The sequence below is a fragment of the Argiope bruennichi genome, chromosome 7, assembly GCF_947563725.1.
Source record: "Argiope bruennichi chromosome 7, qqArgBrue1.1, whole genome shotgun sequence".
Lineage (NCBI taxonomy): Eukaryota > Metazoa > Arthropoda > Arachnida > Araneae > Araneidae > Argiope > Argiope bruennichi.
The window spans coordinates 102,119,980-102,146,454 of record NC_079157.1 but is presented as its reverse complement, the minus strand read 5'-3'; the positions used below and the strand labels follow the sequence as shown (position 1 = coordinate 102,146,454).

The window sequence follows — 26,475 nt, the reverse complement described above, 5'->3', positions numbered from 1 at the left end:
AGCGTGTTGCCATCGCGTTGGCAAGAATTCAATTTTAAAAGATCAAGTTACCTCTCATTACAGACTAAGCCTAGGAAACTATAATTTTCAGCACAATTCTATTTCAAATGAAATAAATATAAAATATAATATCTTCTAGAAAAATAAATGCAAAAAAAAATTTTCTCTCATCTTTTTACTTTCTCGTATGCAAAGTGTAGAGAAACTATTGTAGTCATCAAAATCTTGAGATTTTGAAGAATATCTGCATTTTAGACATCTGAGTTGGAAAAACACATTTTCGGAAAATGTACTGTCTATCCCTCTATCAGCGTCTGATAAAGGAAACTCAAAAAAGAGTTTGAGCTAGACGGATGAAATTTGGTTTATACAAAATTTGCAGATTTGGATCAAATTTTGAGCAAAATCCGTTCAGCGGAAGTCTGTCGGAAGCAACTAAAATCTTCGTGGCAAAGTATGTATTAAAATAAAATGGGAATTAAAGGAAAATGATATAAAATAATTCAAAGTTAACATTAATTTTAATTTTTTAATTTATAACAATTGAAGGAAATATTCTGCAAAAATGGAATTGATATCATTAAAATAATAAAATTTTGAAATTTAAGAAGGTATTGAAATATTTCTTGTAAAATTATTCGCTCCGAAATTATTACAATAAACCTTCACAAATTTGGTTAATTTGTAATTCATTAATTTTTGCCGTCTGAAAAGTAGACAGTATTCTTTATCATATCTTAAGTGGTTAAGAGTAAGAAGTTGATTTCTATTTAATCATTTAGAAGGAATTGTTGAAGTTTTCAAATAATAAAGTTTAATCAAGTGTTTTTGTTTTTGTACTAAATAAGAATAATTAAATCACACTAGTTTAGTTAGATTAACTTAAAATTTGGAACAATAATAAGGAAAAGCTGGAATGACTTCGGAAACTTTTCCACTTGCCATTAATATGAAGGAGAAACCTAAGGTAGTAAACCGCGTTTAAAAGTTCGAAACCACATCAATATATTGATATACTTGAGAAGATTTAGCATGCATTAAGCTCACATACATGTTGAAATCAAACTTCAAAACTACTAACCTCCGATACCGAAACTCTACGTTTAAACAAACTAGACGCAAAGTGACTTAAAAACATAACCTTTGGCTCTCGACCGGCGCCGTTATGGCGACATTAAGTTGCATGCATTTTTTAAATCTTCAAGCACATGTAATTCAGATTTTTTGTATAAACAATATAGACAGACCTTTACTGATACACATTTATTAATTTTGGTTGCTAATCATCAGGATTATGAATAAAAAATGGAATTATGTGTTTTAAGTTTAAAAATTTATGTAACCTTTATCGCCGTAGCGGCGCCAGTCCACTACTAAGACAATAAAATAAGGTAATAAAAATTCTTTCAGATTTGATTCATCAGTTTTAAATTTTTTTAAAAATTTAAACTACTGAAATTAAATCATCGCTAGAAAAGAGTATCTAAAAATCGAGCTTCTCAAAAATAAATAAATTATAAAATAAGAACTTGAGTCATTTTTTTTTAAAAAGAAAAATAGAATTCTTAATTTTTAAAGATACGGTTGATTAATTTTAGCAATATATTAAAAAAAAAGAAAAAAGAGTAAGAATCCGACATAGCGGTTTAGAAAGTTTTCTGGAAATAAAAATTTTTTGAAAAAAATTCGTCATTGAAATCCTGCAGTAATAAAAAAAAATCCACTTAAGAGCACAGCTGGAAATGAAATAAATAAATTACAGAAAATAAAAATATCAAAACTTTAAATTCTTATCTGAAAAAAAAATGATTATTTCTTTCATGAATAAAAATTTATTCTGCTGTTTAAAAGTTCTTTTGAGGGGAAAAAAAAAAAAACATTTATTAATCTATTTTGATTTTTTTTTCAGTAATTCGAATATTCTATCATTTTTATTGTTATTTTTTTTTATTTCAAACATTCTAATAAATTGAAATACGATGAAATTTTAACAAAATTTTATAATTGAAATTTTAAATATGACACTTTCGATTTCTTCCACTAGTCATTAACGGCAGAAACTGGAGGTTTCGGTTTCAGGAAATGCTCGAGTAAACGAGAGTTTTGTTTTCATTTTAATGCCGTTAGATTCGCGGCAGCCGGCATTCTATGACAGACTGGGGAAGACTCGGTATTTGAGCAGACGGTAATCACATTTTTCTATCCGTCATTTTTTCGCCCATTATTTAACAGGCAAAAAAACTGATTATCAACAGGTTAAGCAAAAATATTTGTTAAATAATGGAAAGGAGCTTGAAAAGAGAAAAAAAAAAAAATGTTCTCTGACTACCCATTATAATACAGAAAAAAAATTAATATTAAAAAGAACACATGGTTTTTTTGCTGTGGGCACATACCGGAATTCGTGGCGCTGCGAGCGAGGTTTTCGACCAATGATTGAAACTGGTTTGAAACCAAGGTTGAAACCGTACATGTTTCCGGGCAGTAACTACGACACTCCTCAACTTAGGAAATAAATCGAAGATTTTTTTGTAAATATTTACATTTTTATGTGCATGTAAAACTATTCGAAATGAGTGATTTATTACCGAGAGGATTTCGGTTTAGTCATAAAGACAAATCTCTTCTTGCAAAACTTGTCGGCAGTTTTCCAGCAATTTTATACAAGGGCTTAGATGCCGAATCTTTATCAAAAAAAATGAAAGCTTGGGAAGAATTAACCATGCAGTTTAATGCGAAAAATAATGGTTACGATTTTACGTTTACACCTAGACATCTAAAAGGTAAATAAAATTATGATATATATTTATGTTTATAATAAGTTGAAATTTTTTTTTTTTACAATGTACCGCCCTCTTTTCTTATAAACGCATTATATTATGCTGATCAGTTTGTTTTTACAGTTATGCATAATTTGAAAAAATGTAGATAGTGTAGAGTTTCTTCAAAATTTTTACTAGTTTATTTATTATAAATTTTGAAAGGTAATTTTATAATTTTCAGTATAGTACTATTTCTGATTTTTTTAAAAATGTAATATAAAAAATGTACTTGCAAATAAAAAAAAAAATTGTTCATTAGTATAAAATGTATGTGCAAATCAAGTAATTTTTATTCTTGCTATTATATTGAACTAGTATTATTTATTTTGCAGTTTAATGATTATTTTATCCCCAAGCTAATATATTATTAAGGATTTTCATTTAAATAAATATCTTTTGAATTTTGTTTTTTACATTTTTTTGACAGTAAATGATATGCACTCATTGCATTACAAAAATTCTAAAAATTTTGCATTGTGTCTTGTCAGTTTTATTGTGAATTTGGAACAAAAAAATATAATAAACATATGAGAATAAATTTTGGAAAACAATGTAAAAATAATCTGAAATGGTAATATATCAAACAACAAGTAATATATAGAATGTAAAACAATAAATAATTTACAGGAAATATACAGATTATTTATTTTAACATTTAACAGTTATATACTTTGAAAGTGCTGTGTCAATATTTTTTTCTGCTTTATAAAAAATGTACCTTCTAGATTTTTTCATATGCAGATTTTTTCTGTCATATGGTATAATTAAGAATATTTCCTTCAATATTTATTTTGAAAATAATTTATTATTAAAGAGTGCATTTAAAAATTTGTCTAATTTTTCCATTATCCATATAAATATTTAATTTTAAAATAATTACATTATTTCCTTATATTATCTAAATATATATTTGATGAACACACCTTTTTTTTTTTTTACTTAATTAAAAATAAAATGCCTTTAGTATCCAAAAATTCTGAATTAATAATGATGTATTTTTTGAATGCTTGATTTTTATCTATTTTTTAAGTGTGCTGGGCAAATATATGCAGTTTTTGAAGAATGCAGTTATTTTGGGGGGGAAATGATCCTTAAATTTCATAAAACTCAAATATATTTTACATTGTTTTAATTTTTTGAAGAAAAAAACAATTATTTTTCTAGTTTTTAAACTGTTTCATTATTTAATCAAATGATGAGGAATAAAATGAAAAAAATATATAATCTGACTAGTTAGGTTATATCTGATATCTGTCTGAAATTTTCTTAATTGTTTTTTAAGGTATTGACTATTAGATTTAAAAAATACATGGAATTATTTTTAAGTAGCAAATATTTTGAACAGTTTATACAAATAAACATTTTATTTTGGTTCACCTTCCAGAATATCAATATCTAGAACTTTAAAGAAATCAAATTTCAATTTAAAAGTTTTTTAAACAAAACGAGAGAAAAAAATTAATAAAACGTTTAAACTCATTCTAAATCTAATCTTAAGGTTGCTAGAATCGTTGACTAGCAAGTTAATTAACTGTTAGTAGTTAGTAGTAGTAGTAACTGTTGTTAGTTAATTGTTGTATTAAAACATGAAAAAATAATTCTGCATGAACTAAATTCTGCATTTAAATAAATATGCCATTTTAATTCTATAAGTTTAACTTTCTTTATGCCTTAATTCAAATAGAAGGGCGAAACTAAATTTTTCTGAAAATAAACTTTAAAATCCGGAGGCCTTCTAAGATTGTAAAGTCCTTTGCAGTTGTCTATTACATCTATTTGATAATTGATAGTTGGATTATATTAAAATGATAATTTTCCTACTGTTCACTTTAAAATATTAGATTTAAATTATATTTTTCAGTACCTTGGCTTTTTAAACATAAAAAATAATTACAATTTTAATCTTTCTTAAAATATAATTTCAGTAACCATTTATATATATATTTAAAAGAAGATAAAATTCTGATCTGTTGTCAGAATACGAAATTTTTAGGTGAAAAAAAAATCTCAGACTCAATACCCCATTTGTTTCTAAAGGTACATTTTTTATATGGTCTTTGTACATAATGAAACAAGTTGAAAAGTCATTTTAATGTATTTAAGGAATTTACTGAAAATTATCAGTTTAGGCATGATCTTCATCATATAACCTTGGCTGGAAGGTAGTCCTCGTACATCTTCAGTGTTTGTAAATTTCATGAGTAAAGTAAAAAAAAAAAAAAAATGGAAAGAAAAACTTTTTTGAGAAAAGCTTTTTTGTGTTTCATTGTTGAATGTGTATATATCCGATTGATGAATTTAAAATTTTAATAGTACTACTTCTTTAATTTTGGCTTATAATTTACGTAATATATATACAGTAATAGTATTTAATGATTCCATCTCAATTTATTATATTTTCTCGTGAATCATTTTTTTAAAGATATGATTATTTATGATATGTTCCATCCTTTATTGGTTTTTTCCAATAATAAATAGTCTTTTTTCCTCTATATAGCTCTTTGGAAACGAATGAAAGTGCAATCGAAAAAAGCTGCTGCTGCACAGGCAGCAGAAGGAACCAATGGATCTCCATTACCCGATTTACCAATGCCCAACTTAGAATCAGTATGTATACATTAAAACCATATCACATATTGTGTTTTTCATTCCATAATTTATAATAATTTGTAAAAATTGCTGGCTGTTAAAAAGGAATAATTAGTTGTTCTTTATAAAGTAATCTAATTTAATTTGATATACTAACATGGAAAAAGTTTCTTCTTAAATCATTATTCTTTGTTAAATATTCCTGATTCAGATTCTAATGTACTTAAAACAAGCTGACAGATGCATTTAAACATAATTTTCAGAACTCGTAATTCATATTCTATGCTATAAAAATAGCTCGAGAATTAATTATACTCACTATATTTTGACAAGTATCTTAAATCTAAGTTAATATAGATTCCTGAAACTAAAAAATATTAAATGTAAGTATATCCTATGTTTGTTTGTTTTTCCTTGTTTTTTAATTATATTTGATCCTCATTTGAAGATGTCTCTTTGTTCATCCAATGGAGAAAAAAAAATATTTTTGTTAGTGAAATTACTAAACATTACAACTTATAGAATTTGTAATAAAAACATACTGAAAGTGTTTCATCGTTTTTAGGCAAAATTTATTTGAAATTATTTTAATTAATTAATTTTTTATAGTATAGAAAAAAAGCATTTTTGAATAAGAAGAATTTTCTTTCAAAATTATATTTTATAAGAATAATTTATAACAGTTATTTTGCTCCTAGAATGTACATGTTTATCATCATTTCTCATTTTTATTTTTTTTAAAGTAACTGAATCAAAATCGTTCTGCAACTACATCTATTTATTATGGAAATATTTCCTTTATACCATTTATGTAATTTTGATGAATAATATAAAATGATATGATAATCCACTTAGATTATAGTGGAAACTGTATTCTTACACAGTTAAAATATTGTTCTTTCTCTAAGCGGAGGCAGTTTCCATTCTTACTATTGCTACATGAATAAACTCTTGAAAAACATTTCACTGTTTAAAAATATTGATTATTTTTAAAATTATAATTAGCATTTATAAATGTTTAACCATATTTTTTATTTCGTCCTTTAATCGCACATAATTTTTTTATTAATTGCTTATAATATAAAACATTATTTCTTAAACATTTTATTTATTTCGTAAAGATGGTGGAGTGCTAATTTAATTTTAATACTTCTACAATTATCTCAAGATTTGAACATTTTTTTTTAAATTTCATTTAAGCCTAATAAGCAAGTTATACCAGATAAATTGCAAAAATTCTAATATTTTGTGTAAAATGTATAAAGTAGTCAAATGCATGGAATTTATTTTTTTATTATTGTTTAATCATAATTGAAAAAGAAATTAATCATCAGTCATATTAAATACAATTGTTTCATTATTTCTTTTTCTTCTTCTTATTTATTCTGTGTTGTTGGTTACATTCATGTATTTGGACTATATCATTTGCATTATACTGTATTCCATGAAGATAAAAAAATTGTCAAAAAGATATTTTAGTTTTTCATATTATTTGACGTAATAATTTGATATTGTGACACAAAATCAAGTTTTTCAAAAAAATATTCTTTCTCTTTATTTGTATTATACACTTACGTCTTTTGGCTCTAATGCTATATTTTTATTTTTTGATATTTGTGTCTATTGATTTATGCCTTTTATTGAAGTCATATCCTCCTTGACGAATATTTTCTGGAGATTTGAGAACTACATGGTAAGCTGCACAAGTACACTCTACCTATATTTGGTAAAGTATAGGCAAATTTGGTTCTTATGCCAATACGCCCTAATTTCAAATTATATTTTATCCTTCAGAAAATGTAAACCATTTTAGAAATTAAATGGGTTTCGTAATGTTTTTACATTTATAAAATTTGTATTTTACTATTACTGGAGCTTTTATTTAGTCCTTTGGTTGCAATTTATTCCCAATAAACACTGCTCATCCAGACAATTTAACTTAGTTTTAAGAGGAAGGATGATATAGAAACTTACAATTTCTTTTCATTAAAAATTTTTTTCATAGATGAAACTTCTTAAAAAGCATCAACTCACAATTTTTAACAAATGTAGCTCGTCATTGTCACTTTGCTCAAGAAAGTTCAATTTATGGTAAAATAATATGAGAAGGTTTATGGTTTTAGGCCTTGTTATAGATTAGTATTATTGGGAAATTAAAATCTTATTGTATTAATCTGCATCTGCATCTGCATCATATCCACTTGGGATTGATTGATTTTTATTTATTTTGAATATCATTATTCTGGATCTCTAAGAGACTCTGAATGTTTCTCCTTCTCTTTCCTTTCCATTCATAGGTTACTTTCAGACATTGGCCTATCATTGTTGCAGAAGCTGTTTTTCTCCTTTAACCTGCCAGATCTATAAGAGAGTAAAAGATCATTTTCTGTTAGTTATCCTACTCTGAGATTTCAAAAGGTCACCTTCCCTCTATTTAGCATAGATAAAAAAAAATGGTTGATGTTTTATTTTCCAAAACTATTGATAATAAGAATTTTCATGTTCACACCCATACATAAGTAGACCAGCACTTAATAAGAAAATGAATTATTAATTAAGCTTGTCCTATCACTTCAAAGCAAAAATTAATTATTAATTAAGCTTGTTCTTTCATTTCAGGACAAAAATTAATTACTTTTAACCTTTTGTATAAGATTATATATATATACGCTATCTACCAATAAGTAATTGGACAGAGTTGAACTTACAATGAATTGAGATTCCCAGTCAATACCACGAGAAACATTCCCAGCCCATAATTTCCACTTCCACTAAACTTTACTCTAGGCATAATGCATTCTGGCTAAAGGCATTCTCCATCCATACACCAAATCCATATTTTTCATCTGATTGAGAGAGATTGAACCTTGATTCATCACTCCAGAGAACCAATAGGCACGACCTCAACCTTGCAGCGCAGTTGGATTTTTTAATTAGAAGCTTATGGGAAGCAGCAAGACCATGGAAACCAAGCAAGTGTGCTTCCTTTCTGATTGTATTCATTGAAACAACAGTCTTGGATGCTTGTTGGAGCTTTTGGAGTATGGGGGCTTTTGACTGCACTCTTTAGTCTGTATCTCTTAGTTTCAGGGGTCTGCTGGGTCAAAGTATGTTCTGACAATCACCACTCGCCTTCCACTTCTTCATCACAAAAGCCATGATCGATTTTGGAATGTTTATTTTACTAGATATGTCCCTTAGAATCAATCGGCCATTTCTATGATATCTGACAATTACACCTTTCTCAAAGTCAGATAGCTCTGAGTTTCGTGGCATCTTGCATGCAACTAATACCAATGCTGTTTCCTACACGATATTTAAGTACAGAAGGTGCGACATTAATCAATTACTGCAGATATCTTCATTTGCATAGATTTCCAAATACATATTGGTAGATAGTGTGTGTATTTATATATATATATTAAGGTAGTTCCAAATGGAATAGTGTTTAAAAGTGTGATTGTTTTAATATTATAGGTAATGCCAGTAATTCTAAGTGAAGCAGAAAAAGAAATACCTCCTGATGAGTCATCATCATCGTATGTTCTTCCCAATGATCCACCATCACTTGGTTCATATGTTTTACCTGATGATCCACCAACTATGGTAGAAGATGTGTATTCTTGTACAGCAAAACAGAATACAGAAGATTCCTATAGTCCTGCACCTTCACCATTACCCCCCACTAGTCACATTCTGTCTCATTGTTTACTCAATGGTGACAAAATGAAGTTAGTATCAAAGAAATATCATTTACACTGGATGTGCATAAATGAATATCTCAACTTTTAGTAGAAAATTATAGCCTTGTTAATTATCAGAAATGAAAAAAAAAAAAAATAACTGATGAAAATTAAATTCAACAGAGTAATAAATGTTCAATGCAAGTAGGTGTTTATTTCATCACTTCCAACCAACATTGACCAACTTAAGACACCTGTATTTACGATCTTTTAAAACATCAAAACGGACATGCTTAAATAAAGTGTGGATCAGTTATCATACCACCTTGATATTCTTTATATACCTGGCTTTCAGTTGTTATTCATTTATTTTTCAAAAATGACAAAGCTGTATTTTGTTTTGTTTTCTTTTAATAGCCTGCAGAGTTTTGATATTTATTTATATAATCAAACGCATTGTGTTGAATTTAAACTTTCAGTAGTTATTTTTGATTTCCTATGAACAGAAAGGTTGTGTTTTGTTTCGTTTTATTTTAGTAGCTCTACAAATTTTGGATATTTATTTATGTATATCTGTATGTCAGAAATATAGGGTGTTATGCCACTTTTACCAAACAATTTGCTATTTTACAGGAGAGCAGTATGAAAAAGGCACTTAGTTTTCTCTTAATTACATTTTATCTTCTCTGAACTAACCTTTTAACAATGCCGAAGAAAACTTTTTATAGCTTTAGACTAAGGGAAGCAGGATACATGTGCGTATTAGTCATATTATTTCGATAAAAAAAATTGAAATAACATTTTATACCTTCAAATTATAGGTATATTTATATTTTTATAAATATTTATCATTATTTTGATATACTTTATATGTATGAAAGTTCTTCATATTTTTAATGCAGTATAATTCTATATCTTTGCACATGCATTTTCTTAAATCTTAAAATCATTCTGTAGCAAAATTGCATTGTAAAACAAAGCCGATATAGAATAAAAATAACTTGCAATTTTTGCATTCTAATTTTTTTTATTCAGCTCTTGTAAGGTACATTATTAAATGTCAATGAAAGTTTTTTTTTTAATATGTCCTAATTTATTAATTTGCCATCTTGAAATGCTGTAGCATGTTTTGCAATGACACAACATGTACCAAACTAGTGCAAGAATGTTTAATTTCAGATAATAGATTTTATGTGTATCAGGCCCATTTGCAAAATAAATTTTAGTTTAATTGGATCTCTAACTCGTAATCCAAATCCAGGAGCTTGCAACTAAGAAACTATGGCATCATTATAGGATTATTACATAAATTTCTTTGCACATGCATTTTCTTAAATCTTAAAATCATTCTGTAGCAAAATTGCATTGTAAAACAAAGCCGATATAGAATAAAAATAACTTGCAATTTTTGCATTCTAATTTTTTTTATTCAGCTCTTGTAAGGTACATTATTAAATGTCAATGAAAGTTTTTTTTTTAACATGTCCTAATTTATTAATTTGCCATCTTGAAATGCTGTAGCATGTTTTGCAATGACACAACATGTACCAAACTAGTGCAAGAATGTTTAATTTCAGATAATAGATTTTATGTGTATCAGGCCCATTTGCAAAATAAATTTTAGTTTAATTGGATCTCTAACTCGTCCAAATCCAGGAGCTTGCAACTAAGAAACTATGGCATCATTATAGGATTATTACATAAATTTCTTAGGATTGTCAATTGATCTGTGAGAATTTCATACTTGCCTCAGATTAAAATTGGAACTAAACGAGTTAAATTCACATTAATTTTTCAAAGTAGTTTTCATTTATTAACTTTTTAAATCATAATATTATGACTTAAACCTTAAGTATCATGACTTAAACCTTAAATAAAATGTAAATATATGGTGATATAATAAGAAGTTTGCACAAACTCAGATCACTTACTTATTGAAATTTTAGTTATAAATCTATATTTATTTATAAGATTTTTTTTTTTTTTTCCTGCTTTGTAAAATCTTTGCCAAAAATAACTGAAAGTAATTAATTATGGTTATAGCATTTTCAAACATCGAATTTCATAAGTATTGTGTTAAATGACTTATTGTCGAATCATGACAACTTTTGTGAATCTGTCATTAGAATTTTTTATTAGTCAAATATTCAGAAAGGAAGGTTATGATTTACATTTCTTTAAAAAAAAATTCAGTTATAATTATTGAAATATCTGCATTAATTGATTGAATATTCATTTTATTTATCTTCAATTTCAGTTACGTAAGTGTGCAAAGAACAAGGGAAAATATTTTTAATTAGTTATTAAATTAATTATGTTGAATTAATTTAATAAATGCAAAAATCACAATGGTGCATAAATGTATCGCTGTGCAAAGTAATTTGAAATCTGAAAAATATTTCAGTTTAATTTTTTTAATTAGATGTTCTGTTTTGTTTCAGAAAAAGAAAGCCTATCAAAATAGAAATTGAAAATCTACAGGAAGAACATAGATTAAGAATGGAATGCCTTAGATTAGATAGAGAAATTAAAATATTGAAAAAATGGAAGCTTGAACAAGACATTCTATCAACTGGCTATGAGTTACCACCTGAAAACTATTCATGAAAACTGTTTACATAGAGATAGATTTTGTTTCAATTCTACAAATTAATAGTTCACATATAAGTGGACTAAAAAGTAAGAGGTATGGTTAAAAATTGCAAATGGTCAGTTTCATTCAGTCAACTACTCAGACGGAATTGCAAATGTTTTGTATAAAACAGTAGCTTAAAAGCACAGTGATAACTCTTTTCTTCTACATATTTATTGAAAAAAAAAGGCAGCTAATTTTACTGTATGAACTATAAGTCTCACAATACTATATAATTTTATGTTAGGTAACTTTTATATATTTTTTTTAATTTATTAGTCTTCAATTTAAATATGTTAATTTTACTAGTCAAAATTCTATAAGTTTTTTTTTTTTTTTTTTTAGCAACTTATGTTGTGTGAAAAAATGTTTGAATATCAAAACGAACTTGAAGTATGATTATTTTGTTACTTGTATTGCAGGAAATAATGATGATACCAGTTTGTATGATTTGTTTAAAAAGCCGAGTGTTTTCCTTTAATATATTTTTTCTGTTTGTTTTGTTTGAAATTAATATCCTTTTGAAAAAAATTTCAATAATCCTTTTTTTTTTTTTTGTAGTTTTTTTTTTCTAACTACTGGGATGAATTCATAACACTATAGTTAAATGATATGTTTGTGCACGCTATCTAATATCTTTACTCATTGTCTGGCATTACTTAGTGACATTTCTTCTTGCAAGATGTTCAAAAGATACAAAAATTAAATCGGCAACTTTTACTTGATATTTTATTCCCCCAAAAAATATTTAACTGTGATTTGAAAAAAAAATGAAGCCAAAAAAAAGAAAATTAATATAGCCAGGTTTCAGTTTGTGAATAATGACTCCTTATATAAAAATAATAATAATAATGATATCTAATACTTGATATTTAGTTCTTTTTAGCAGCTTATTGAAATTGCACTTCCTGAATAGTAATGAATTTTAATATCAAATATTGCTATAAATAAATTTATTTAAATTTAACATGAAATTGCCCACTAGTCCTGAATAAATATATTGAAAAGAATAAATATATCTAGACAATTGTAGAATAATAATTATATAGAGAGTGTTTATGCAATTTATAAATATGTTTGCAAATGTGTGTTTATGCAAATTTTTGGGCCCATTTAATTAACATTTCAAATGTAACAATTATTTTTTTAAATGCTTGATTTAATAACTTTTTTCTGGTCTGTAAGTCTGCATTGAAATTTTCGTGATAGAAGAGATTTACGTAAAATTTCAGAAGTATTCATCTCTATTCATCTTTTATTACTTTTCCAGAGGTCAGAAATAATTATGGGTTTGTGCTTAGAAAGGGATATTTTTATCAGACAAAAGGCATAATAGGTGAAACATTGGGGACTTCACTAGAATATGTTGAAAATGTGTATGTGCATGCAATACTTATATTCAGCCTTTATTTTTTTAAGGAATGCAATGATATTTTTCAAAGTATGACTTGTAGCTTTTATCTTGATGAAGTTTCAATTTAAGTAAGTCATTAGGATTTTTAAAAAAAAATTCTAAACATCAGATATATATTCTCAAAACAGCAGATATAAATCTTTTTCTTGATAGATAGATAGTAATTTTAGCGTTCCCTGCTCCATTCCTCTTAATTTCCTATTGAAAGAGAACCCTTCAACAATTATTGAATTTTATATTGAAACTATTTTTGCATTGACAGAACCAGGATTGTACCTTATTTTTTTTTTCAATAATAAATAGATCTATTATTGCTCCAACCATTTAGGTAAGAACTTGCTTCATCAACATCATAATATATTTCCATTTATCTCCTGTTAAATGGTTTTCACACAGGGTTTTACAAATTTTTTTTAATTGAGCCTCGGCAAAAACCGATGAACATTATGTTTCTTAGCTGTTTTAAATTGTAAATCTTGGTTTATTATTTTATTTACTATAATAGATAAAGCTATTGCAATTGATTTCTACATCAGCAAATTTTATTTTTTATTTTAAGGATTTCACTTTAAAAATACTTGAAACAGTATTTACAAAACAAACAGCGTAGACTTCAACAAAACAATTGCTTTGAATATCCTTTCCATGTAGAAGTAATGATTAATGGTTTTTTTTCCCATTTACAATTAATAGTGTTGCTTATTTTATACTTCATAATTTTCATACCGTGCATTTTGATACATTTTTGCCTTTTGATGAATAGAAATATTTCTATTTGGAAAGAACTAAAATGTATTCTACAATCCATATCTTATTATTATGCAACATTTTGAAAGAAGAATAAATTTTAAAGTAGCAGGTGGTTTTTCTTGTTTCAAAACAAAAAACAAAAAATGATCTTAAAAGTTATTCTAAAACATTCTCTTTTTTAAAATTGTCTATCAAAATTATTCAAAAAATGCTTAAATACCCTCTATATTTCTAATTAGTCATTTTTCAGAACCCGTAATATGCCCTCATTCAACAGTTATTCTTGTAAAAGGCAGCACTACTTAGTGTGCATTTGTTGTTTTATTTTTTCACTTCTTATACCATACCTCTTATTGTTATTAATCAGGTGCTTTAATTCTGTTCAAACATTCTAATCTCAAGATTAGTATTTGCATTTATGTAAAACAATTTTTTTTAAAAAAAAAACTTTTATTTTATATGAACATTTTTTTTTAAAGTCTGTTCTGTCTCAGTCATTTAAAACAACTCATGTATTTTTTTTTCTTTCTCATTTTTTTTTTCTTTCAGATTGAAATAGGATTGAAATCTGAATTATATTACATGACATGATGTTAATATTCAATTAAGCTGAGACAAAACATTCTTGCCTATTATAAATTCTTGTCATGGATTGAGTAAGTAGATAAAAGCTGATCTAATTCAGTACTAAAAAATATATATTCTTAATCACAGGATTTTTAATTACATTCTTTAGTTTTGATTGTTCATTTTAGATGGAATATATTTTAATTCGTACTCCAGGTTTGAGTGAATGTTTTAGTCCAGATTGTTTTAAAGAGCTTTTATCATACAAAACAAGAATACTGATATAAATCTCTGTAACTGTAACTATGTAATATTTTGAATGTTGCTTAACTTTCCAAACAGGACTCTTGTGAGTAAATCAGTTGTTTGATTAGTATCCATTTTTATTTATAAGTTTCATAAATATTTTTTTGTCCAGAAATTTTTTAAAAATATTTTATTTATCTTGCCCTATTTTAGGATTTTTTTTTTTTTTTTTTTTTTTTTTTTTTTTTAGATGTTTGGTGTTATTGTTAGTAAATATGCTTCATTGAACTATAGTTTTTCTTATGGTATTTTTCCATTTCCGAGGGCCGCTGACGACTGTTAAATTATTTTCGCCAAATCGCCAACAGTTTGGCGATTTTTTTACGGCCATCGGAAACGGTAAAGTAACATTATATTCCAAAGGCCATTGGCGACAGTAAAATTAAAATTATTATTAAAAATTAATAATTTTTAATAATATAAAATTAATTATTAAATATATAATTAATTATTAAAAATCGCCAACAGTTTTTTTACAGCCTACGGAAACGAAAAAGTACCTTTTTTATTACAGCTTCTAAACACAAAGTAATATGATGTATAATGATGCTTTTCATTAGAACTGACCGATTATCCCATATATCAGCTCTCTGATATTCTATGTTGCCTCGTTTCGTTATAATATTTGTGTTTCATTAGAATAATTTTTAGGTATATTTCTCTTTATATTAATTTATATAAGTTTTAAATGCTGGTTGGAACTTGAAAATTCTTGCTGAAATATCTTTCGAGCCAGGAGGTAATATTTGCCTCAGTACCTGTTGTCTCTGCCTGGGACCAAACATTTTTGGACTACAAATAGTAACACTGAATAGTCTGTACTATTGCCACTTTTTTACTTATTTATTTATTTAAATTTGTTGTTAAGGCAAGTAGTTTTATGTTTAAAAAACAAAAAAACTATCATTTGTTAAAAAATGGTTATGAATAACAAATTTAATCTTAAAGTTAGTATTTCTGCTCTTTTCATTAAAAAACTGTTCGTTGACGGGGGGGTGGGGACTCATTTGAATTTTTCAAATTCATATTTTAAAGACTATTTGCGTTGCTGTTCTTTTTTGATAATTCATTTTACTATAGTCATATATTTATCCATTTTATGTATTTGTTACAATTATAAAGAAAATCTTATCTTAGAGATAGACCAAGATAAACATTTGAGCTTTGTTGATTCTGCTCTTTTTTATATACGTGTATAATTCCCGTTAGTCTTTTTTTTTTTTTTTTTTTTTTTTAACTCGGCTTTTGAAGAGGCATTTAAATCACAGGGGCCTTGAAGCTTACCATATGCAGTGATCCAACTCTTGCATAAGAGCTACTTTATATTGTATAAATATCATATTAGCTTAAATGAGCTTAATTTTCATTGATTTGGTGAAAATAAAATATTGGTACACAGTAGAACTTAAAAAAATTTTCTTGCATGCTGTATGGAAAAATGATTAGAATACGTATGTAGCAGCTATTTGTTACTTGACTGCTTATATAAAAAGAAATTCTTGTATATAAAGTGACTTAGAAAATGCCCAGTTGTGGAATGTATTTTAAAATGTAAATTGTGTACAACAAACCTATGAAATGATTCCATTTAAAGTGTGCTTTTTCACTTAGATTTTATTATACAGAGAAGACTTTTCTAAATATGTATAACTTTGTAAATAAAATTATATATTTACTGTATTTTTGTGGTGTTATTCCATTTTCACTCTTTTGCAGTTTATGAAAATTGTTGTTTTTTCCCCCCATAAGTATAAGTAAAGATTTAAAACCATTGAGATTATTCTTATGAAATTTATTATTTATAATAAATTTGTTCAATAATTTAAATTAAATAAAATGTAAATAATATTAAAAACCCTAAAGATATACACTTATGCCAAAAAGCAAAATTTAAGGATTGACATTAAGAAAACAACCATAAAATATTATGAAAATGGCAAATAGAGCTTATAGTAAATCTATTTCCAGTTTAGTGGAAAATTGATGCATTTACAGATATTCATGTAATACTGGCTTTAACACTATGTTTCAAATAATAATAAATAAGGATAAAGGATATGCAGACTTTTATCACAAGAATGATTTCCAAGATAATAAAAATAGAAAAAAACTATTTCAAAGGAAAAAAATTATCAGTAAAGTAGGAAGAAAGTAATGGAGTGGGGATAGGCAAGGGTTGTTATAGCACGCTAGTCTCAAGAATATCTGAGGTGCAAAACATTAATGCATTTATGTAGCTTGAAAAGAAATATTACGAAAAACTAATTTCGCATCCTTTGCGTTACTTATCTCCGCAACACCACTGAAAGAAAGACGTAATGTGACGAGATTAGAGGAATAATCATCATAGACCGGCTACTCTGACCCGCCCGAAGGCACGCAGAAAAACGTGAATGACCGCCACGACAACAATTCTGGTGGGCAATTGTGGCGAGAAGCAACCACCATACCGGAAGTTTCTCATCCTCAATTTCGGGGTGCCCCCCCCCCTCTCTCCGAGGGACGGTTTAGAGGAATATTCTCGCACCACCTATATTGTGTTTTCTATAAACTGATAAACTTCCAAAGTTGAGAAGGTAGTTGTCTAATTAAAAGTGACCCCAACAAATGAATGCTATGTCATTTTGCAAACTAGGCGTTACTATGAGTTTATGAAGAACTCTGTATATCAGTTATTTGGGACAGCCGGAGCGTTAAGATTGACAATTTGCTATATCCAGTCGTCTTCATAAAGGTCACCCAATCTTTCCATCATTTCTAAACATACTGGCTATTAATCTCTGCTTGCAGCGTTGACATTGGTGTACAGTGCAAAGAGATTGGATGGATGGACACTGGAGCGATATCCTGTTTACATACGAGAATCTTATTTGCATGACGAATGATTTTAGACATGACTATTATGGAGAGAAGTGGGGATGAGGTTTCATTCTTATATCATTAAGCAGAGATATTGTTTCGGCAACTCTAGAGGTTATACTGCTGTGCGATTCGTGGAGAACAATACATAGCAATTGTTTGATACAGCTGGCCATCAAGTATGGCTGTTTCCTGATCCCGCCGCTTTCAAAATGGTAGTCCATTCTCTGTCTACTATTGGCGACATTAATGTAAAAACCCACTGGGCGTGCACCTCTCAGATTGAAAATGTATATGGTGGTTGGGTCTCGCCACGTGAATGGGAACAGAAATGATGTGGGATCGACTGTTGATGAGTTTTAAATTTTGGACCAATCAATCCATCCAAAAGTACTTTCTACCTATTCGTCTATACATGTACATACGTATTTCTACATATGATCTTTTCAACAAAACAGTAAATCTGTTTCAGATTTTGAATCCATCAAATCCATCCAAGAGTAGACTTTTTACCTACATGTATTTGTACATTTGTTCTTTTCATCAAAACTTGGTGAGTTTTAAATTTTGGACCAATCAAATCCATTCCAAGAGTAGATTTTCTATTTGCATTCTGATGATGATTAGATGTGTGCCAAAAGTTTCGTTACATAAGCTCATAATTAAAATTTAAAAAAATAGAATTTAAATAGTATCAAAGGATTTCTACATGTGATCTTTTCAACAAAACAGTAAATCAGTTTCAGATTTTGAACCAATCAAATCCATCCAAGAGTAGACTTTCTACCTATATGTATTTCTACATTTGATCTTTTCATCAAAACTTGGTGAGTTTTAAATTTTGGACCAATCAAATCCATTCCAAGAGTAGATTTTCTATTTGTATTCTGATGATGATTAGATGTGTCCCAAGAGTGGCGTTACATAAACTCATAATTAAAATTTAAAAACATAGAATTTAAATAGTATCAAAGGACTAGCTATTCAAACAAAATCTTTCATATGCATGTGTATTGATGCGAAAGAAGCTAAAAACAGCCAAAGAAAAGAAAAAGTGTATGTATTTCTACGTATGATATTTTCAGCAAAACTGTTGGTGAGTTAAATTTTGGACCAATCAAATCCACCCGAAAGTACTTTCTATCTGTTCGTCTGTCTGTTTATACGTGAACATAAGTTTTTGTACATGTGATCTTTTCAACAAAACTATAGATCAGTTTCAGATTTTGAACCAACCAATTTGATTCTATCCAATAGTAGACTCTACATATATGTTCTGTGCACCGTGTCTATCTACCGATAACTCAAAGATAGACAAGGCCCAGAAGAAGCCCGAAATGCATACTCATTTTCTTTCCCTATGCTATCAAATTAAACACAAAGCACATCTTATTATGTAAATGCTCCAGAAAGACGAGATAACATTCCTATCGGTTTTTCTTACGAAGTAATAAGTTGATACAATGTACCGAAAAAAATCTTGCTACAAATCCTTCACTCGAAAAATGTCAACTTCAGTTATCAGTTCCTCATGGAATAAACTCATACGTTATCTCCTTGACATTTATCTTTTTGCAAAATAAAACACTCCCTTCAAATGCTTTCACGTGTCAAACACCGTGTGAGAGTTCTGAGAATCAACTCACGATTGCCCTTAATGCCAATTAATGGATAATATCTTAACACCCTTTCTAGTACATCCTTTTTTTTATGCTGTGGAAATTTCCAAATGACATTATATCTCGTCCCCGCGAAACAATGTACACTATTCCATGTCATTAAATGTTGCAACTTTCGCGTCTCATCCATCAAAGAAGAAAGACAGTCATTACAAGAACGAAACAGCAATCCCAGAAATACCCCCCCCCCTCTTTTTCTTTATTTGTCTTTTTGCTAAGTTAGAGAAAAACTAACGACACAAAGCGTGTTATTTATTATTCTGTTGCATTAGGGAAGGTTGCCTTTTCTACTGATCGAGCAGGTAGAAATGATTGCAAAGGGAGGGAAAAAAAATGTTGTAATTAGGGGGACATCGGAGATGGATTGCCGAGTAACCACTCGTTTTGTTCTCTGCTGAACTTTTCCGGTGTCTTCTTGCAGTGAATATGTAAGATCGCTCCTTTTCTGCTTGGAAATGAACCTCCCAAACTCAAAAGTAAGAAATAAAATCGATTATCGGTTTTCATTCTAAAAAAAAAAAGTGGCGTTGACCTGGGCTGGATAGGAAAATCGGCCCTGCCACTAAATAAATTAAAGGTTATTTTATATTTATATGAATCGCGCTTATTATCATGGTTTTCTAATCATTTATAATGTGATCATTTTATAATGCACAGATCGCGTGTGGTCAGCATGCATTGGTTTTATTGAAGCCTTATTTTTGAACTCCAGCTTGAGCAGTTTTTCTTGATTATCCAATTTAATCCCCCCCTCTCCCCCCATTCCGAAAACATATATGATGGGTTATTTTTATCTTAACCAACTCTGGACATGGTGTATTTTTTGTACATTAAAGTCGTTTCTTGTCAGTGCGGCACCGAAGAAGGATCTATAAACCACGTGATCAAAGCCTGTGCACTAAGGCGAGAACACAGACTCAGATGGCCAAGAAATTGGATGTCTCTTTAAGTCAAAGAACTCATAGTCATTAAAATCACTCCAGTCATTAAATATTCTATTAGAGACATTTTGTCAAAGCTCTTGTCTTTAGTTCTCTCCTAATGTAAAAAGATAATGTACATTAATGTATTTTATGCACTTTCAATGTTTCATAATCTAATATGTAATGTTTTTTTTTTTTTTCTATTCTTTTTTCTGCACCAATATGCGTTTTCTCTAGAAGATTCATTGTTGTTTGCAAGTGTCCATTGCCATCAAGTTGTCGCTTAAAGCCTAAATGTATCGTGAACTATTAATTTCTCTTCGGTTAAAAAGATTAAAGGAGATTCAAACCGCTAGTTCTGAATATTGTTACGAATCTATAATATTGCTTTCCTGCACAATTTTCATGATAAAGACGAGAGTTGTATAATTTTAATATCAGCTGATAGAATACCGGATCAGTGATTCTCTGGTCTTGTTGACATAAAACGAAAGTTCCAAAAACTACGGAATCTTAGCGATGTCTTTATTAGGATTCGAGTTGCGGCGTTTGTTATAGAATAATCTTTGTCCTGTCACAAAAACTATAAAAACCTGAGAGGCACAGCTCAAGTCAGCTGTCGAATCGAAAGGAGTCAGAAGTTTCTCTTTTGAGTGTTAATCTTTAGCGAGCAGTCTTTGAGCGCTTTGTGCTGTAGTTGTTTATTAACGATTTCCTATTTGTGTGTAGTTTATTTCTGCTAATGCTATTTTGTGTACTTTTTGTATGTTGAATAAAGCATCGAATCTGTCATTTATTTTTTGTTTAGTGACGCAAAATCTATTAAAATATTCACATTGACTAATTTCAATTTTCGAAATTTTAACATGCAATTATTTGAAAAAAAAAAGGAATTGTTTATTTTTTTTATTTAAGGTTAGTTATTCAAATTTCATTTTTGAAATCAAAGAATAAATTGCACGGCAATAAAATGGTGTAATTTAAAGATTAAATTTTTTTAATTTTAAAATGTTATATGGTTTTTGGGTCATAATATGCTTTGATGTTATTTGAAAAAACTTCAAAATGTCTATTAAATTAAAAAGTTTTTTATAGGATAACTACAATCCTAAGAACTAAATTTGGTACTTGAATTTAAAAGTATGTAAAGGTAAATTTGAAGGTATGCCTTAGAGTATATTGAAAAATCTTTTTTGTATCATTTAACAGAAATGTTGTTAAAAAGGTGATACTCATTATTGCTAAAGTTATCAGTTAGAGTATTTCAAAAAATATTTAGTATATTCGTATTTGATCTTGTTTATTAACATAAACACAGTTTTTTAATCACTCGTCAATCACAATGTAAATTTTGTGGTAACGGTCGAACTGCTGTATAATCATGAGAATGTTCTATAAATTATTTTTCCACTCTCTTTTTATAAATTATGTTTCTGTTATCGTTTCTATAAATTACGTTTCACGTAATTTAAAGAGACTCCTGAAATCGGGGCAATCAGCAAGTAATTAATAAAAAACTAATAGTAATTAAAAAAAAATTTTCCTTCCATAACTTTAAAACATATTAACAAACAGAAAACCATTTTCACTCCACTTTAAAATTCAAAATATTTATATTTTTAATGATACATGCGTTTTTTCTTCAATTTATTGCATTTTTTAAAAATTTAAACAATTTGTAAAAAACAATTGTAACAATAAAAAACAATTTATTTTTTTTATTGTTACAACAATTTTGTTTTAAAACAATTTGTAACAATACTTTTTATTAGGGTAATGAAAATCAAACCAATTTCATTATTTCATCAAATCTTGTAATCCCATACCTTTGCCAATGTTAGAGTTACGATTTTTAAAAAATCCTCTCGGCAAAGCTGGAAGGCAAAGATAAATTCCATTTCATTTGAGCTAATGTTTTCGAATTCTTTTCAGTCTTTAAATAAACACTTTGAAATATTGCATATTGAAATAACCATAAATAATGATTTTATAGTGTCTCATAATTCAGTTTTTATTGCGCAGTAAATCATTTTAAGGTAAAAATATTAGAGAAATAAAAAAAACAATAAAATAAAAAGGTAATAAAAATAAAATATACATAAACAAGGTTTTTCAAAGTTTTTAGCTCATACAATACCAAAAGATTTTATCAGTTAGCAAGCACTAGAAATGTATCATGTGAATTTTTAAATATATTTGAGGAAATAAATTATCGTCCACTATCGTATTATTTATTTTTCAACAGAAAATCAAAAATAACCATTTTTTGATAAAAAATATCGCTCAAATGTTTTTTTATTGTAACGTTTGTATCGTTTAAGTTTTTCACTTAATTTTTCAGTTGGCAAGATAATTGTCATCCGTTCATTAAATTGATTAAATATAAAAGTCAGTTCCATGATAAGCTTTTTTTTATAATAAAATATGAAATCTTTCCAACAGTATTTAATCATTTATAAAAAAAATAAGAAAAATCATGTATAAGAATTTAATTATATAAGCCCAAGAAACAAACACCTATCTAATCTCATATGTGTGTTTCAAATTGTTAAATCATTCATTTCTGAAAATTGAATGAAGGATATTTCGCTTCTATGTAATTTGTAACGAAGAAAGTTCAATTTTAAGAAATAATTCGGTTTATTTTTAAGGGTGAAATAAAGACAACACAAACACATTCTCGCTTCTATAATAAAGACAATGCGGTTTCTTGAATTTTCTAAAACTGTTCGTTTTTACATAATGTTGCCAGTAAATTTTTCTGCTCCTTTATTTTTATTTGTTTCTTCAAGTTTAAATTTTACTCCACGTGCATTTAAAGAATTATAAATTAAGAAAAGAAAGTAAGCGTAAAAGTTTTATTTTATTTTTTCAAATCATTTTTGAAATGACCAAGAAAATCATTTTTCAGCCACGCAAGTTCTAAGAAACTGCAACTATCAAAAAATTTTTAGTATAAAAAGATGTTGATTCCCCTAATTTGTTATATTTTTCTCTTTGTTTTAAACTTTAAATCTAAATATATTTTTATATATTATATAATAACGTTCAAATATACATTAAATCTAAAAAGAATTTTCATCTCTGTTATAAACATACTAATGATATTAGGCTGGTGTTCTTTCTATCAATTAGGTGTTGTAAAAATTGTTACGCATAAAATGCAACGGCTGAACCATTCAATCCAGACAATGGAAAGACAGGCAAATCAAATCTAAAGATTGCAGCGATATTTTGTTCTAGACTCAAAATTTAATTAATTTTTAAGTAGAATTTAAATTTTTTATTAAAAATAAATTTTCTTATTGTATTGTATTATCCAAAACCGATAACATCCTATACTGCATCCAGTGCAAGTTAATATGAAATCTTTATATTTAAAATAATTCTCAAAGATAAAGAACCAATTCCTCAGCCTCTAATATTGGATTAGACTGACAACTTACATATAGAGAGATAATCACTGGCCGCAATTTGAGGCCACTTGACCGCAATAAATTCCATAAACAGGCGGCTATGGAATCATGAAAACTAGACGCAGCAGACATTGAATTAGGCATCTTGCAGACCCATGCAATGCATCTTATGAGACCCCACTATCATAATTAATCTATTCCCTCTTACTTTGCAACACATTTCGAACGTAATGATCTGCTTTTCTTCAATATTTCTTTATTTCAACAGCCCTGTGAAAATATATATGTTTTTATATATTTTTTCTTTCTCGTGTACGTAGTATAAGGTAAGTATAGTAATCGTCAAAAAATTCGAACTCCACGCTTTGACGAATTTCCACGTTTTAGACCTCCCTGTGTTCGGAAAACGTGACTCAGAAACCTTGTGAGCTAGATGGTTGAAATTTGGTAAACAATCGTTATACCAAATTTGCAGATTTCTATCAAATTTTCAGTAAAATCTGTACTGTGGGGGTTCGTCTGTCCGGGCTGTTCGAATATAAGTTAACACGATAATTGCTAAACGAAGAGAGCTAGATAGATGATATTCGGTACACAGATTTAACATCTATAGCGTAGGCACCTGTCAGATTTTGAGCCAAATTCAAGAAAAGGTTAACTGTTGTTTCGTCTGTACCTTCAGAAACATCTAAACGCGATAATAAAAAGACGCAATGACTTAAATATATAAATTAGCCATGGAATTTTGTTACTATAAATGCAGTATTGTGTTTCAATTATTTATTTACTAGCCGCCTATGGCGACCAGCCGGTTCGCCAATTTTAATGCTAGTTAAAATTTTAATAATTAAATATTTTATGTAACTCCTATTTTAATAGCTTCTTCATCAAAATATTTTTAAGTTTCAAATTTTGGTAGTCATATAATTCACTCACAATATTATAAAGGCCTTCAGCCGTAACATAATAATATGTATCTCTCTAATTTTCTGTTAATTACCGTAGAATTTATGCTTTAAATTAAAGTGGAAATGATTAAAGTGCAATTGATATCAGAGCATTTTTTTTTTTTTTTACTGAAATGAAGCATATTTTTTTAATATGAGTACTGAAAACAGTCGCTGAGTATTTAAACCGTATGAGCACTAAAGAATATCTTTCTTAATTGATGTAATATCTCAAGAACTTTTCAACAAAATTTTCTCAGATTCATCATGAACAGATCGATTCATTAACAATGTTTAATTTTAAATGCATCAAACACTAAGAAAATAAACAGTATCATTTGAAATAATCTGTCGAAAACATGTTAAGCCTTCAAAACCAAGTCCGTATCCGTTGAAAATAGTTTTCAACAATCAGAACACAATGCGATTGCGTGAATTTTCAACGCCAATTATGGTAACGCAAATGCGTGAATTTCTTACGCCAGTTGGGGTAACGCTACGCAGATTAGACATTTTTAATTTCCTTTATTTTGTTTCATTTTAATTCAAAAGTACTTCAGAATGAATCTAAAAGATCGATTCATTAACAATATTTAATTTTAAATGCATCAAATATTAAGAAAATAAACAGAATCGTTTGAAATAATCGGCCGAAAATTTGTTAAGCCTAACCTCTTTAGAGTGGAAAAAAAAAAAACTGGTCTTACTCATTTGGCGGTGGGGAAAAGAAAACATTTTTTGGCGGGAAAGTTAGTTTTTAATTAATAATTAAAATTCTAATTAAAAATTCGAAAAAAGGGACCCCAGGTACACATTCCCGACCTCCAAGGTATGTATGTGCCAAATTTGGTAGCTGTAAGTCGAACGGTCTGGCCTGAAGAGCGCCAACACACACACACACACACACATTGAGCTTTATATAAGTATAGATTTATTTATTTTTGAAATTTTTGTTTTAATTGTTTGAGTAAAACGTATCTAAAACACAAATTAGATTTTTGTATGCTATTAATCATGCCAGGGATTAATCGCCAAACTACTCTAGATAAATAGAAAGGCTAAATTAGGCTTAAAGTTAATATTTTGTAACTATTATATACAAATGCCATGTAAAATATTCTCTGGCATGACAAATTTATTAAAAAATTTGCGAGAAAATTTTGGGGTGACCACTGTCGTTGATTTCAGCCTATGTATCATGGGGAAAAAAAAAGACTAAAGTAATAAAATTCATGCTAAATTAATAATAAATATTTATTAAAATGATTTCTTATTTACGTATAAAAGCCCTTACGTGTTATAGTAAATTATAATAAAATAATAAACTTCGAATAAAAATTACTATTTTATTCTGCTTTTCAAGGGGAATACAACACAATCAATTAAATGAATAATTAATTATTCAATATATTTCACATAAATTATTAATTGCAATTTATTTAATAATAGTCACAATTAGTAACCAGCTTTTACCGGGGATATTGGTTATATTTAATTTCAAATTAATCGTTTAGATATAATTTCATATCCATGTTTCCGTCAAATTGTCAGGCATTAAAGTCGTGTTTCTTAATTTTCTTATAAATGTTCATTGTGGTCATAAAGCTTTCTTTTGGAGACCAGTCTCTTATCATTATAACCCTATTAAAAACGTAAATGTTTCGCGGTGTTCTATCTTCACTTTTATTTTATTTTATTTTTCATCTACACAGAATCCTTTTTCTTTTGTTATCAATAATATAAGAGATTCCCGCGTTTAAATATTGGATGAAATAGTGAAAACGATATGAACTTCAAGTCAGTAATATAATAAATTGTTGAAAATTAGGCACAAAAAATTAAATATCTAAAAATCAAAAAATATTTCACAACTGTAAAACTCTTATCA

General features: G+C 27.9%; 1 protein-coding gene across 1 annotated transcript; it reads left to right on the top strand.

Moving 5' to 3' along the window:
• Window positions 1-2,478: 2,478 nt before the first annotated feature.
• On the top strand, window positions 2,479-14,944 carry LOC129976704 (uncharacterized). Its single transcript, XM_056090413.1, has 4 exons — window positions 2,479-2,783; window positions 5,320-5,429; window positions 8,889-9,142; window positions 11,536-14,944. The coding sequence occupies exons 1-4, from the start codon at window positions 2,573-2,575 to the stop codon at window positions 11,699-11,701; spliced, it is 741 nt and encodes a 246-aa protein (XP_055946388.1). The 5' UTR covers window positions 2,479-2,572; the 3' UTR covers window positions 11,702-14,944.
• Window positions 14,945-26,475: the final 11,531 nt, after the last annotated feature.